The 15141-nt window shown below is 36.4% G+C and overlaps 1 protein-coding gene across 1 annotated transcript in view; it reads right to left on the bottom strand.

Annotated features, from left to right (window-relative positions):
* The window catches only part of LOC137616638 (uncharacterized), a 73158-nt gene extending 70412 nt beyond the window's left edge, over positions 1-2746 (bottom strand). Inside the window, exon 1 of the mRNA XM_068346548.1 lies at positions 2523-2746. Coding sequence (XP_068202649.1) covers positions 2523-2540 — 18 coding nt within the window. The 5' untranslated portion in view covers positions 2541-2746. The remainder of the gene's footprint in view (positions 1-2522) is intronic.
* Between the last annotated feature and the right edge of the window lie 12395 nt (positions 2747-15141).

Raw genomic sequence — 15141 nt, 5'->3', positions numbered from 1 at the left:
ACACAAATTACATACGTAACATAAAAACTAATTCACGACTTTCATCAAAACATTCGAATTAGGCTAGTACGGTATGAAATTACAACTTCGTATTTCAGTTGATAAGATATGTGAGCGTTATGAGAGATTTTCTTTTACAGATTAGGTAATTTATAGCTATTTGTTGTTGAAAATAGGCCTACACATTATATATATATATATATATATATATATATATATATATATATATATATATATATATATATATATATATATATATATATATATATATATATACACGTGTATAATATACAGTATATATGTGTTATATATCTTCGGCCGTTAATAGTCCACTGCTTTGTCCTCAGACATGTCATTCCTCACCTCGTCACACACACACACACACACACACACACATATATATATATATATATATATATATATATATATATATATATATATATATATATATATATATATATGTGTGTGTGTGTGTGTGTGTGTGTGTGTGTGTGTGCTTGTGTGTGGGTGTGTGTATGTTTGTATATATGTTTACACTGTTTTGCTTGTGTATTGTCATATTTCAGTTCTCCACGCTCTTTAAGAATACTTTTGTTCTTCTATTGTCTCCCTCATCCGGGTCCATGATGCATAACAGAACAAGAATAATAGTCCTGGATATGGACTCTTTAAATTAAATCTAAAGAAATAGAGATAAAAAGGAATCCTCTTGTATGGGTTCTTGTTTTCCATAAATTTTATTTTGCAATTCATTTCTAATTACAGTAAACATTTATACTTGAGTATATCACTCTACCTATCCGAATTGCGATGTGAAGTGTGTACGTATGTTTGTAGGTATAACCTAAAACGTTTGTGCGAGCCATTATCATATACAAGATGTTTAAAATGGCGTGTATATGTACACAGCACTATTCATTTACATGCTGCAAAAATGTAAATTATATTATTTTCAAATTTTTTCATGTCTGGTAAACTACGTCTTCACAATCACATATGCAACCATTTCAACTCAAATTCAAAGTAAGAATACAAATGTTAACATAAGACACATGAGTGACAAACATAGGCTATCTGAACCAGGAAAAAATAGAAAATTTGGTGAAAGGGCTTTTAGCTACTGTGCGCCTAGACATTATAATAAACTGCCAACTGAAATGAGGGACCTAATGGGAGCAATTGAATTTAAGAAGAAACTAAAGACATTACTTTTCACAAGATCATATGATTTGGAAGATGCTACAATCAAGGAATTGTATAAATTATAATGAAAATGTTTCGTTAGATGATTAATATGGACTCGCCCGAGAAGTAGTTCACTCGAATTCAGTGGAGGGTTGGATTTAAACCCAAAACAAGTAAACAAGTAAGAATAATCTTTGCTTGATCTCGTTTATCAGTAATAACTCTCTCTCTCTCTCTCTCTCTCTCTCTCTCTCTCTCTCTCTCTCTCTCTCTCTCTCTCTCTCTCTCTCTCTCTCTCTCTCTGTCCTTTCAGACAATGTATTTAAATCTATAGCATCTAGAAATCCTATTTACTTTTGATTTTCCAGCTATTCTTTCATTTGCACAAGGACAAAATTTAGTTTTCTATCCACGAGTCTTCCACATGATCCCTCAGGGCGATCAATAGGACCCACTAGCCATCCTACACAGTTAGTCGAGGCCTTCTATTCGTTAAAATGAAAAAAAAAAAAAAAAAAAAAAACTCTAGTTCAATACCGAATTAACTCCACATTGGACTATATAGATCCCTAGTCTGACGTTTAAAAAGAATAGAGAATGGCAAAGAGCACGGGTTTATTGGTTAATGGATTAAACTGGATTCATGAATCTAGGTTTTAGCCTACAGCCCAGCAATGGGGCATATTATGTCCACTGCCAAATTGTTACTGGGGGAACTAGAAGTTAGAACTGTTAGACGGAATGAAGAGAGCATGTGGGAAATGGGGTAAAGTAAGAGGATTTAGATTAGAGCAAGTGGGAAAGAAGGTAAAGTAAGATGATATATAGCAAATGCTGCTTGGTCTGCTGTTTATCGTATCAGACTTAGTCCCTCAATAAGATCCAAATTATTGTTAAAAAAAAAAACGCTACCATCCAATTATGCAAATACATTTTCGTACACAAATAATTCTATAAAATGTGGCCTCTTATAATAAATCCTAATGAGAACCATCACTGGTCTCGGTTATATGTTGCGCAATTTTAGGATTTCTACATTCATTTTCGAAAGACATTAGTCGCAGTCACATTATGTCTCGAACTCATGCCAAAATAGACCTTAAATACAAGTCATGTAGTTCTGACGTCATAAATAGCGTTACGTTTAGCTAATAAAACCAATAAAACTTTCTAGATAATTCAATTTACCCCTAAATTGTACTGAATCCAAATAAAATCTATTTTAGAACAACACACACTAAACAAACTAAAATGTGTGCTCTTGTCACCCCCGCCTAAAATAATTCGTTTGTTTACTTTCGTTACAACACTCAATTGAAGACATAAACAAACCTTACCTGGTTTTCCATCTTCATTTCCTATTAATGTTTCCTTCCCTCGTTAAGTAATGCTAAATCCACGTGGAGTTTTGAGTTAAATGACACCACAATGTATTGTCAAAGCACGGCACTAACACAGACACGGGATGGAAGGAGTTCCCCTCCGGAAATCAGCTGATTCCTTGAGTGAACCACCAAGTTTTAGTCAACTGTTTTGGGTAACGTAAGATTCTGGTTTCTCCGCCAGACAATAAATGGTAAAGGGAAGACCGGTTAGTTGCCTTCTCTGAGTGTTCGCCCGCTTTAGTGGATTACGTCAGCAACAGATGGCGCAAATCAATCGTGAGACGTGAGTGACATCTGGTGCTTGTTTATCTACACCAACACCAGTCGATTAGCAAATAGCAATCTTGTTGCCGTTTGCAGAACCCGTAGCCGGAGTTGTGCTTATCAAGACTTAGGAATAGCATACACAATTTATTATTGTTATTATTACTAGCTACACTGCAACTCTAGTTGGAAAAGAAGGACGCAATATGCCCAATTTGCTCCAACAGGGGGAAAAAAAAGAGCCTAGTGAGAAGGAAACAAGGAAATGAATAAACTACAAAAGAAGTAATGGACAATTTAAATGAAATATTTCAGGAACAGTTACAACATTAAAATAGATCTTCCATGTATAAACTATAAAAGGAAGGCTAAGGTTATACATTCAGTGTACTGTAGACTATATATATTACTATGAAAGGTAGAACTCTTGCCCGGATTAATTATAGTGTATTAGATATTAGTGTGGAGGCCAAGTGCACTATTTCACCACTGTAGCCTACAAGCTTATAGCTTTTAGATTAGCATTATAGAAAAAGTGTTAAAGAAAATATATTTCAGAAATAAATATAATCTCCTCTTACATGTGTGTTTGTTGATGAAGTTATTAGGAAAATAAATCGTTTATAAGGCCCCTTTGGGTCATGGTAACTTAATATTGCGAATTATAAGCTCTCTGTATTGATTGTGTTATAACAATACAATAGGGTGGATAAAAGGATTATGGGGACAGGGTGCCCATTAATCGAAATTTTTAAAAATCACACCATTCTGCTTACGACCTGACGTATATTTTCATATCTTACTTGTGTGAAAAGTTTCATTGGGATTAACCGAATTATAATCTTGACAAGCGTTGCCAGGTGTGTAATAACGATAATAAATACTTCATACATTGTTGAATTTACATTAACTCGCCATATTGCTTTAAAGAAGAAAGTCCTCTGTTTAAGGAAATATCTGATGAACGATCCTGATTCCTAACTGCTTACTCCACAAAACAAGTTTGCGGGCACTTTATTGCATAATAGATAGGCGCAAAGCTTATAAGCTTGTGCTTATAATTGAGTTTTTTACATGCATTGTACCATGAACAACATTTCTGAGGAAACTCTTATGCCGCATGCTGCTAAATAGAAATTATAGCAAATATGTGGATGAATATAATATAATGATAGGAAACCATCAAAACCTTCCGAACCTTCCAAAATACGGAGTGTAATCCTATAGGATCACGGTTGAGCTATTTACCTAGAAAGTGTAGAATGTTTTTCTAACTTGTTTTGAGTATTGTTCTCCTGTCTGGTCTTCAGCTGCTGATTCTCATCTTAATTTGTTGGACAGAAACTTACGGTCTATTAAATTTCTTATTCCTGATCTAGATATTAATCTCTGGCACCGTCGTTCAATTAGTTCATTATGCATGTTGCTTAAGATTTTTCATAACTCTGACCATCCTTTACATTCAGATCTCCCTGGACAATTCTATCCTGTTCGTAATACTAGGCAGGCAGTTAATTCTAATAGCCAGGCCTTCTCCATCGCGAGGCTCAATACTACGCAGTACTCCAGAAGTTTTATTCCAGCTGTTACCAAATTGTGGAATGATCTTCCTAATCGGGTAGTTGAATCAGTAGAACTTCAAAAGTTCAAAGTTGGAGCAAATGCTTTTTTGTTGACCAGGCGGACATGAGTCTTTTTATAGTTTATATATGACATATTTGTTTTTGACGTTGTTAATAGTTTATATATGACATGTCTGTTTTGACGTTGTTGCCTTTTTTAGAATGATTTGTTAATTTGTTCTCTTCATTTATTTATCTCCTTTCCTCACTGAGCTATTTTTCCCTATTGGGGCCCTTGGGCTTATAGCATCTTGCTTTTCCAACTAGGGTTGTAGCTTGGATAATAATAATAATAATAATAATAATAATAATAATAATAATAATAATAATAATAATAATAATAATAGATTAGATGGGAACGTTGACAATAGGTGACGCTGACCAGGTACCAAACGCGCAACGGATTTTTTGGGTTTCTCTCCGGTCTTCCCATTATCATCTTTGGTTTTCCGCTGGGACCCCAACAGTGTTGCTAAGTACTAAACCTTGGTATAGAGCCGTCAAACCCGCGACAAACGCCACAAAACTAGCTAAAATTTAGCCAGATTACCTTCACCAAATGTGTTGTGAATGTTTGTCGTTTATAACCTGGAGGATATTTACGACTAATTTTGGATATTACGTTGCATAGTGGTATAACTCATTTTTAAAAGATCATATCATAATTATTAACACATTTTTTTTAGAGAAATCAGTTAACGTGATTATGAGAAAAATATTTTAATGTCCCTCTTTAATGATCCACAGCATTAAAGGAAGTACTTGAGGCAAAACACAGCGCTGGCCATAAATCTATTCTTTTGATCGATTTATGATGCTTTCTTTGCTTGAGTTCAGAATCTACAGCTACTTATAGATGATATTAAATTATTTTTCATCCCTTTCGTATATTGCTTATATCATACTGTACTGACATGATTAATCAGTTCAGGATGATGTGTTCAAATTACAAAGATGTGTCACTAGTTAGTTATCATTTCCCAAAAATAATTTAATCCATCCTTCCAGAAGTGGCTTAACCTCTTTCTGGTTTAGTGTTGAGGGATAGCTTTCCCAGTGGTGTCTATTTACATGTTATAATACCTGAAATATCTTTGCATTAAAATCCAGTTGTTTAATTCCCTAAAAAATGCATTTAATAACGCTCGCTTTCTAAATCTGGTGATTAGTATGGCGCCAACCTGTCTGGCCGGCTCACTAGAGAGAACATTAAAAAAAAATGGCATTTGTAAACTTAGACATAGAAACAGTTTTGGTAATGTATTTTCTGCAAGACAATATGTTAAGGCTTTAAAACGTTTAAATTTAATCAAAATGATGTTTATACTATGAATAGTAACACAATTCTAAACAAATAGCGACGTTTCAAAAGTTACCTTTGGCAAGATAGCTACCAGCTGGCAAGTGCTTCAAAAGTAGCCATATTTGGTGGGTGATTCGGCCGTTTGCAACACTGTTATGGAAATGCATGCGACCTTCCGATATTGATGCGAATGTTGCCATGTAGCTTTTATCAAATACGATGCCAACAATTAAGATAACTTATCTCTTTTAATATCGATCCGGAAGTAGCTTTCGCACTAATCTGCGAAAGAATGTAAAAGATAAACGAGCAAACAATTCGGTGAGATAAATTGGATATAGAATTTTGTTTCCATTTACGGAAGCGTTTTGGGTATTGCATTACATCTAATACTATATAAAGAAAAAAAAAAACGTATTTTTGGACTTTGAAGTGTGGCGTGAAACTGAAATAAAAAAAATAACTTAGATTGCATTCTCATCTAATCCCTGTATAATTTTTAAGTAACTGAATCCTTAATAATAGAATGAATGCAGAAAAAAAAAAATAAAGAGAATAGAGGAAAATTAGATTAATCATTATCTCACAAGACAATGGCATACTGCGACAATGGATATTGTGGTTGAATGTTAGTCATAGCTTCTGACGTCAATAAGTTCTCGTGGCTTCATTAATACCCAAATAACTTGGGATGGGTGGTATACCGGCCATATTTTTTACCTGCTATGACACGTGTCATCTTGGCTTCTTAAAGGTTTAAAGGCCACCCGTGAATGGCAAAAGCAAGGGGCAATGATATTGCCTTAGCAATCAGGACCATATGCCCTAGAGACTGACCATAGCTAGTAAATTTATATGATCAGCGCCCAAGCACACACTCCACCCAAGCTAGGACTAGAGAGGGTCAGACAATGGCTACTGATGACTGAGAAAGTAGACCAATAAGCTCCCTCAAACCTCCCATCCTTAGCTCTCAAGGATTTGGAGTTTAAGCAATGAACTTTCAGCAGCGCATTTGAAGCTAAGCACCGAATTTAAATCAGCGCATTTGGAGCTTAAGAACTGGACTTCACCGGCACCTTTATAGCTTAAGTATTGCAGTGAACTTCGATCAGCATATCTGAAGCTCAAACAGTGAATTGCCACCAGCAAATTTTGAGCTTTAGCACTGAACTTTTATCAGAACATTTGGAGCTTAAGCACTGAACTTCCATCAGCGCATTTGAAGCTTAAGCACTGAAATTCCATCAGCACATTTGGAGCTTGAACATTGAACTTCCATCAGCACATTTGAAGCTTAAGCACTGAACTTCCATCAGCACATATGGAGCTTGAACAGTGAACTTCCATCAGCACATTCAGAGCTTGAACAGTGAACTTCCATCAGCATATTTTGAGCTTGAACAGTGAACTTCCATCAGCACATTTTGAGCTTGAACAGTGAACTTCCATCAGCACATTTGAAGCTTAAGCACTGAACTTCCATCAGCACATTTGGAGCTTGAACAGTGAACTTCCATCAGCACATTTGAAGCATAAGTACTGAACTTCCATCAGCACATTTGAAGCTTAAGCACTGAACTTCCATCAGCACATTTGGAGCTTGAACAGTGAACTTCCATCAGCACATTTGAAGCTTAAGCACTGAACTTCTATCAGCACATTTGGAGCTTAAACAGTGAACTTCCATCAGCACATTTGGAGCTTAAACACTGGACTTCTATTAGCACATTGGTGGCTTAAGCACTGAACTTACATCAGCACAATTGAAGCTTAAACAGTGAACTTACATCACTAGGCACATTGGAGGTTTAAGTGCTAAACTTCCATCAGCACATTTGAAGCTTAAGCACAAAACTTCCATCAACACATTTGGAGCTCAGGCACTGAGCTTACATCAGCACATTTGGGGCTTAAGCACTGAACTTCCATCAGCATATTTGGAGCTTAAGCACTGAACATCATCAGAACCTTTATAGTTTAAGCCTTACAGTGAACTTCCGCCAGCATATTTGAAGCTCAAACAGTGAACTTCCACCAGCAAATTTTGAGCGTAAGCACTGAACTTTTATCACCACATTTGGAGCTTAAGAACTGAACTTCCATCAACATATTTGAAGCGCTTCTTAAGCATTGCACTTACGTCAGCACATTTGGGGCTTAAAAATTGAACTTCTATCAGCACATTTGGAGCTTAAGCACTGGACTTCTATTAGCACATTGGGGGCTTAAGCACTGAACTTCCATCAGCACATTTGGAGCTTGAACAGTGAACTTCCATCAGCACATTTGAAGCATAAGTACTGAACTTCCATCAGCACATTTGAAGCTTAAGCACTGAACTTCCATCAGCACATTTGGAGCTTAAACAGTGAACTTCCATCAGCACATTTGAAGCTTAAGCACTGAACTTCCATCAGCACACTTGGAGCTTAAACAGTGAACTTCCATCAGCACATTTGGAGCTTAAACACTGGACTTCTATTTGCACATTGGTGGCTTAAGCACTGAACTTACATCAGCACAATTGAAGCTTAAACAGTGAACTTACATCACTAGGCACATTGGAGGTTTAAGTGCTAAACTTCCATCAGCACATTTGAAGCTTAATCACGAAACTTCCATCAACACATTTGGAGCTCAGGCACTGAGCTTACATCAGCACATTTGGGGCTTAAGCACTGAACTTCCATCAGCATATTTGGAGCTTAAGCACTGAACTTCATCAGAACCTTTATAGTTTAAGCCTTACAGTGAACTTCCGCCAGCATATTTGAAGCTCAAACAGTGAACTTCCACCATCAAATTTTGAGCGTAAGCACTGAACTTTTATCACCACATTTGGAGCTTAAGAACTGAACTTCCATCAACATATTTGAAGCGCTTCTTAAGCATTGCACTTCCGTCAGCACATTTGGGGCTTAAAAATTGAACTTCTATCAGCACATTTGGAGCTTAAGCACTGGACTTCTATTAGCACATTGGGGGCTTAAGCACTGAACTTCCATCAGCACATTTGGAGCTTGAACAGTGAACTTCCATCAGCACATTTGAAGCATAAGTACTGAACTTCCATCAGCACATTTGAAGCTTAAGCACTGAACTTCCATCAGCACATTTGGAGCTTAAACACTGGACTTCTATTAGCACATTGGTGGCTTAAGCACTGAACTTACATCAGCACAATTGAAGCTTAAACAGTGAACTTACATCACTAGGCACATTGGAGGTTTAAGTGCTAAACTTCCATCAGCACATTTGAAGCTTAAGCACGAAACTTCCATCAACATATTGGGAGCTCAGGCACTGAGCTTACATCAGCACATTTGGGGCTTAAGCACTGAACTTCCATCAGCATATTTGGAGCTTAAGCACTGAATATCATCAGAACCTTTATAGTTTAAGCCTTACAGTGAACTTCCGCCAGCATATTTGAAGCTCAAACAGTGAACTTCCACCAGCAAATTTTGAGCGTAAGCACTGAACTTTTATCACCACATTTGGAGCTTAAGAACTGAACTTCCATCAACGTATTTGAAGCGCTTCTTAAGCATTGAACTTCCGTCAGCACATTTGGGGCTTAAAAAATGAACTTCTATCAGCACATTTGGAGCTTAAGCACTGGACTTCTATTAGCACATTGGGGGTTAAGCACTGAAATTACATCAGCACAAATGAAACTCAAGCAGTGAACTTACATCACCTAGCACATTCGGGGTTTAAGCGCTGAACTTACATCAGCACATTTGAAGCTTAAGCAAGAAACTTCCATCCGCACATTTGGAGCTTAACCAGGAAGCTTCCATCAGCACATTTGGAGCTTAAGCAGGAAACTTCCATCATCACATTTGAAGCTTAAGCAGGAAATTTTCATCAGCACATTTGGAGCTTAAGCAAGAAACTTACATCAACTCTTTTAGAGCTTAAGTACTGAACGCCCATCAGCGCATTTGAAGCTTAAGCACTGAACTTCCATCAGCACATTTGGAGCTTAAACAGTGAACTTTCATCAGCACATTTAGAACTTAAACAGTGAACTTCCATCAGCACATTTAGAGTTTAAACGGTGAACTTCCATCAGCACATTTAGAGCTTAAATAGTGAACTTCCATCAGCATATTCAGAGCTTAAACAGTGAATTTCCATCAGCACATTTAGAGCTTAAACAGTGAACTTCCCTCAGCACATTTAGAGCTTAAACAGTGAACTTCCCTCAGCACATTTAGAGCTTAAACAGTGAACTTCCATCAGCACATTTAGAGCTTAAACAGTGAACTTCCATCAGCACATTTAGAGCTTAAACAGTGAACTTCCATCAGCACATTTAGAGCTTAAATAGTGAACTTCCATCAGCATATTCAGAGCTTAAACAGTGAATTTCCATCAGCACATTTAGAGCTTAAACAGTGAACTTCCCTCAGCACATTTAGAGCTTAAACAGTGAACTTCCCTCAGCACATTTAGAGCTTAAACAGTGAACTTCCATCAGCACATTTAGAGCTTAAACAGTGAACTTCCATCAGCACATTTAGAGCTTAAACAGTGAACTTCCATCAGCACATTTAGAGCTTAAATAGTGAACTTCCATCAGCATATTCAGAGCTTAAACAGTGAATTTCCATCAGCACATTTAGAGCTTAAACAGTGAACTTCCCTCAGCACATTTAGAGCTTAAACAGTGAACTTCCATCAGCACATTTAGAGCTTAAGCAGTGAACTTCCATCAGCACATTTAGAGCTTAAACAGTGAACTTCCATCAGCACATTTAGAGCTTAAACAGTGAACTTCCATCAGCACATTTAGAGCTTAAATAGTGAACTTCCATCAGCATATTCAGAGCTTAAACAGTGAATTTCCATCAGCACATTTAGAGCTTAAACAGTGAACTTCCCTCAGCACATTTAGAGCTTAAACAGTGAACTTCCCTCAGCACATTTAGAGCTTAAACAGTGAACTTCCATCAGCACATTTAGAGCTTAAACAGTGAACTTCCATCAGCACATTTAGAGCTTAAACAGCGAACTTCCATCAGCACATTTAGAGCTTAAACAGTGAACTTCCATCAGCACATTTAGAGCTTAAACAGTGAACTTCCATCAGCACATTTAGAGCTTAAACAGTGAACTTCCATCAGCACATTTAGAGCTTAAACAGCGAACTTCCATCAGCACATTTAGAGCTTAAACAGTGAACTTCCATCAGCACATTTAGAGCTTAAACAGCGAACTTCCATCAGCACATTTAGAGCTTAAACAGCGAACTTCCATCAGCACATTTAGAGCTTAAACAGTGAACTTCCATCAGCACATTTAGAGCTTAAACAGTGAACTTCCATCAGCACATTTAGAGATTAAACAATGAACATCCATCAACACATTTAGAGCAAGCTGCCGAAGTTCACTGATTAAACTCCAAATGTGTTGATTGGAGTTCATTGGAGTTCAGTGCTTAAACTTCAAATTTGCTGATGGAAATTCAACATCTAAGCTCCAAATGGGCTGATAAATTTTCCTGCTTAACCCTTTAGTGTACACTAGTAGAAATAACAGATACGAAAAACCGTCTTAGTGGATTTTTTGTGCATCACTTTTTTTTTTTAATGCACTCCGATATTGTAAAGTTGCACCAGAAAATAGAGCCTGTGCAGGCTACTCGCTGGGATTACTAGGAAACACAGTAATCTCTTGCAGGCTGAAGTGTCTGTTACCGTTAAAGAATTTTTTTCTTTTTTCTTCTTTTATTTATTTATTTATTTTTTTTTTGCTTCAATGAGCAGTACCAAACCAACTGCTGAGTTTCATTTACCACTTTATTTGTCTAAATCTAGTTAAATCCATTTATTTCAAATAGTTTTTTTTATTCATTAGAGGGAATTTCTACTAAAATGTAAATGATATTTCAGTGTTGTAATATATCCAAAATATGTAAAACACACACAATTACAACTCGCATTTACCAGATAACTCTTGGAAAACATAAACATCACTAAAAATTACTTGTTGGTGGTTACTAACTTTCTAACGTACCTTACTTATACAGGTCACATATGATAAACAGACTATAAAGATTACTTGACTAAAGAACTACAGACACAAACAGAGATCAAAAAGTAAATGTACAGTGAAATAAAAATGGCTTTACCAAAGAACCACAACCAAAAATAGATAAAATATATGAGCACAGTGAAAAATGTAATAAAAATAACTGTCCAAAAGTGTCATGCATACTTACAGGAGTTAACAATATACAAGTAGTTTACATTTATATATACATACATACATATACCAAGGCACTTCCCCTAATCTTGAGGGATAGCCGACATCAACAAATGAAACAAAACAAAAAGGGAACCTCTACTCTCTACGTTCCTCCCAGCCTGACAAGGGACTCAACCGAGTTCAGCTGGTACTGCTAGGGTGCCACAGCCCACCCTCCACCGTTATCCACCACAGATGAAGCTTCATAATGCTGAATCCCCTACTGCTGCTACCTTCGCGGTCATCTAAGGCACCGGAGGAAGCAGCAGGGCCTACCGGAACTGCGTCACAATCGCTCGCCATTCATTCCTGTATATAATCCTGCGAGACGTCAACATTTATATATATATATATATATATATATATATATATATATATATATATATATATATTTATATATATATATATATATATATATATATATATATATATATATATATATATAGAAATAACAACAATTTATGAAAATGGAAACTTATTCTTAGCTTTCGAAGGGACCATCTCCCTTCTTCTTCTTCAGAATACAGTTACAAATTGTTAAGATTAATGGGTGATAGGTCTTGCTGCTGACCTACGGGGTAGACTCCTCCTCTGTGAGCTTTGTCGGTTGGTTGCAGAATGTAATCTCTCTCTCTCTCTCTCTCTCTCTCTCTCTCTCTCTCTCTCTCTCTCTCTCTCTCTCTCTCTCTCTCTCTCACTAAGCTCGTGCGAGTGACCCAACATGTAGGATACCGCTTAAAAGAACAGAGGAGCAATGAGATAATGTTAAATTGCAAGCAAAGCAAGACACAGCGGAGCAAAGACAAGTTGAACTTAGTGATGAATTAGCTAATCAAAATAACGCGCACACACGCATTGACTGTGGTAGGAGGAGTAACCAAAGGGTTACTGGTTGGTGGTGGAGTGCCAGATTTCTGGCACCCAATTCGGGAAAACTGCTTCCAGGTAGCTCAGCCCCTCGGGGTACTGCAATTTCTCGTAGTTCAGGTTGCTCAGCCCGTCAAAGAGTAGCTTGGTTTCTCATAGTCCGGGTATAAATCCTACACGTGTATAGAACAATTTCACCTAATTCTTTCAACAACAAAAGAATTTCAGTTATATCCTTCTGAAACACGGTATTCTAAAAATGTTATTCCGGCTGTGGCTAAATTGGGGAACGATTTTCTCAATCAAATAGTTGAATCAGTGGAACTACAGAAATTCAAAACGTTGTGCGAGTTTTTTTGTTCTATGTTGCCAGTGAACATAATTCTTGTTTAATAATTTATATGCTACTTATCTCATCTGTTTAACATTCTGATTCATTTTTATCATAATATTATTTGATTTTCATTTCTATCCTCCAGTTCATATTTTGCTTCTTTATTTCTTTCTCACGATGGTTTACTTTTCATGTTTAGACCATTGAGCCAATAGACTTTGGTTTACAAGCTAGGGTTGCACCTTGGCCAACAACAACAACACTAATAATAATAATAATAATAATAATGATAATAATAATAATAATAATAATAATAATGATAATAATAATAATAACCAGATCCTGTAATTTAGTGTTTTTTTCCTGCAATTATCTGCTCTTGCAATCATTTTAACATTTGTAAAAGAACTGCACTAGCTTAATCAGTATCTAAGAAGTATGGCAACTATAATATTTCTAGATATCCATTTTACTATTTCATTATACCTACTGTGCAACATTAGAATCTTTGCATAAATCTTACTTTAATTAAATTTTGTCTTGATTCTTCCATAAGAATCGTATAGATACATTTAGAAATAGTTCCTCTGTTTGGAATCGAACGTTAGGGATTACATCAGCTTTGAATAGTGAGAAAATATATCAGTAAGATTGAAAGAGCTAGCTACCCCCTTGAACCTGCGTGAAGTGACCGTAGTCTTATTCATACAAACTGTTCTTTTATTTTACGTTGAAACAAGAAATGTGTGAACTCTCTCTCTCTCTCTCTCTCTCTCTCTCTCTCTCTCTCTCTCTCCTCTCTCTCTCTCCTCTCTCTCTCTCTCTCTCTACTGCCTGGACATCCTTTTACCTTTATATGAGTAATGTCTGATTCAACCCGAGAAGTCCTTTTGGACCATGCTGTTTCACCCTGTTTCCCATATTCATTTCAGTCCCTAAGAGAGAGAGAGAGAGAGAGAGAGAGAGAGAGAGAGAGAGAGAGAGAGAGAGAGAGAGAGAGAGAGAGAGAGAGAGAGAGAGAGTTTGGTTTTTGTTGGTGTAGGTTACGACCAGTCGTAGCGAAACCTCGAAGTCGAAGCATAGAATAGAAAGTATTTTTCTCACGATCCTGAAATTCCAGTTCACGCCGTAGCTTCCAAACTAACCGAAATGATTGACCAAGGAGAGACTATATCTTTTTTATTCAAGCCCGTGTCAACATTAAAGCTGTTTCTATTTTCCCATATCTCTGTAGAGCCAGAATGATTAAAACCCGGAAAATATTAGCATCATAAGTTAAGACATCCTTCGTTTAAAACTTAAAATTTCGAAGACTGAATCTCTCCCAAGAATCAGGCATCCGAATTATGACTTCATTCCAAACCTTTGGAAGTATTTTCTTTCCCTAAAATTGTTTCAGGTATCCAGTTTCTCTCCTATAAAAATAAAGCCAAACCAGTTCATTAGGGTTTAGATATAACGGGATATTACATTAATTCCTTGTTTCCCAACTGCTACAAAATAAGTTTGCGAGCTATCTATCAATTAATAGATAGGTGCAAAGCTTGTACAAATTATTGTAATTATTAAGCTTTTTTTCCAGTGGCCATAATCAAGTCTCAATGAAAATCTTAAGTTTTGATTTAACCCATTTTACCTTGAAATAAGTTGGGATAATACCTGGTTATCAGTTTTGGCAACCTACTGTGATAAATTTGGTGTTTCTAAACTCTTCTTTCAGATTCATGCGCCGACTTATTTATACCACTATCGGTTCTCTGCTACGATCTTGCAACATATCCACTCTTATATCCTGTTCTCTTTACTTTCCCAATTTTGGACGTGAAAATCAATATTCTCTATCATCTTCTTTATACAGGTTATACACATCATCTATACTCTTCTTTTAATTTGAGCATGTTTAACCTTACTTATCCATTTCCA

Source organism: Palaemon carinicauda, chromosome 22 (genome assembly GCF_036898095.1).
Source record: "Palaemon carinicauda isolate YSFRI2023 chromosome 22, ASM3689809v2, whole genome shotgun sequence".
Classification (NCBI taxonomy): domain Eukaryota; kingdom Metazoa; phylum Arthropoda; class Malacostraca; order Decapoda; family Palaemonidae; genus Palaemon; species Palaemon carinicauda.
The sequence above is the reverse complement of the archived record's forward strand: the minus strand, read 5'-3'. Positions and strand labels throughout refer to the sequence as shown.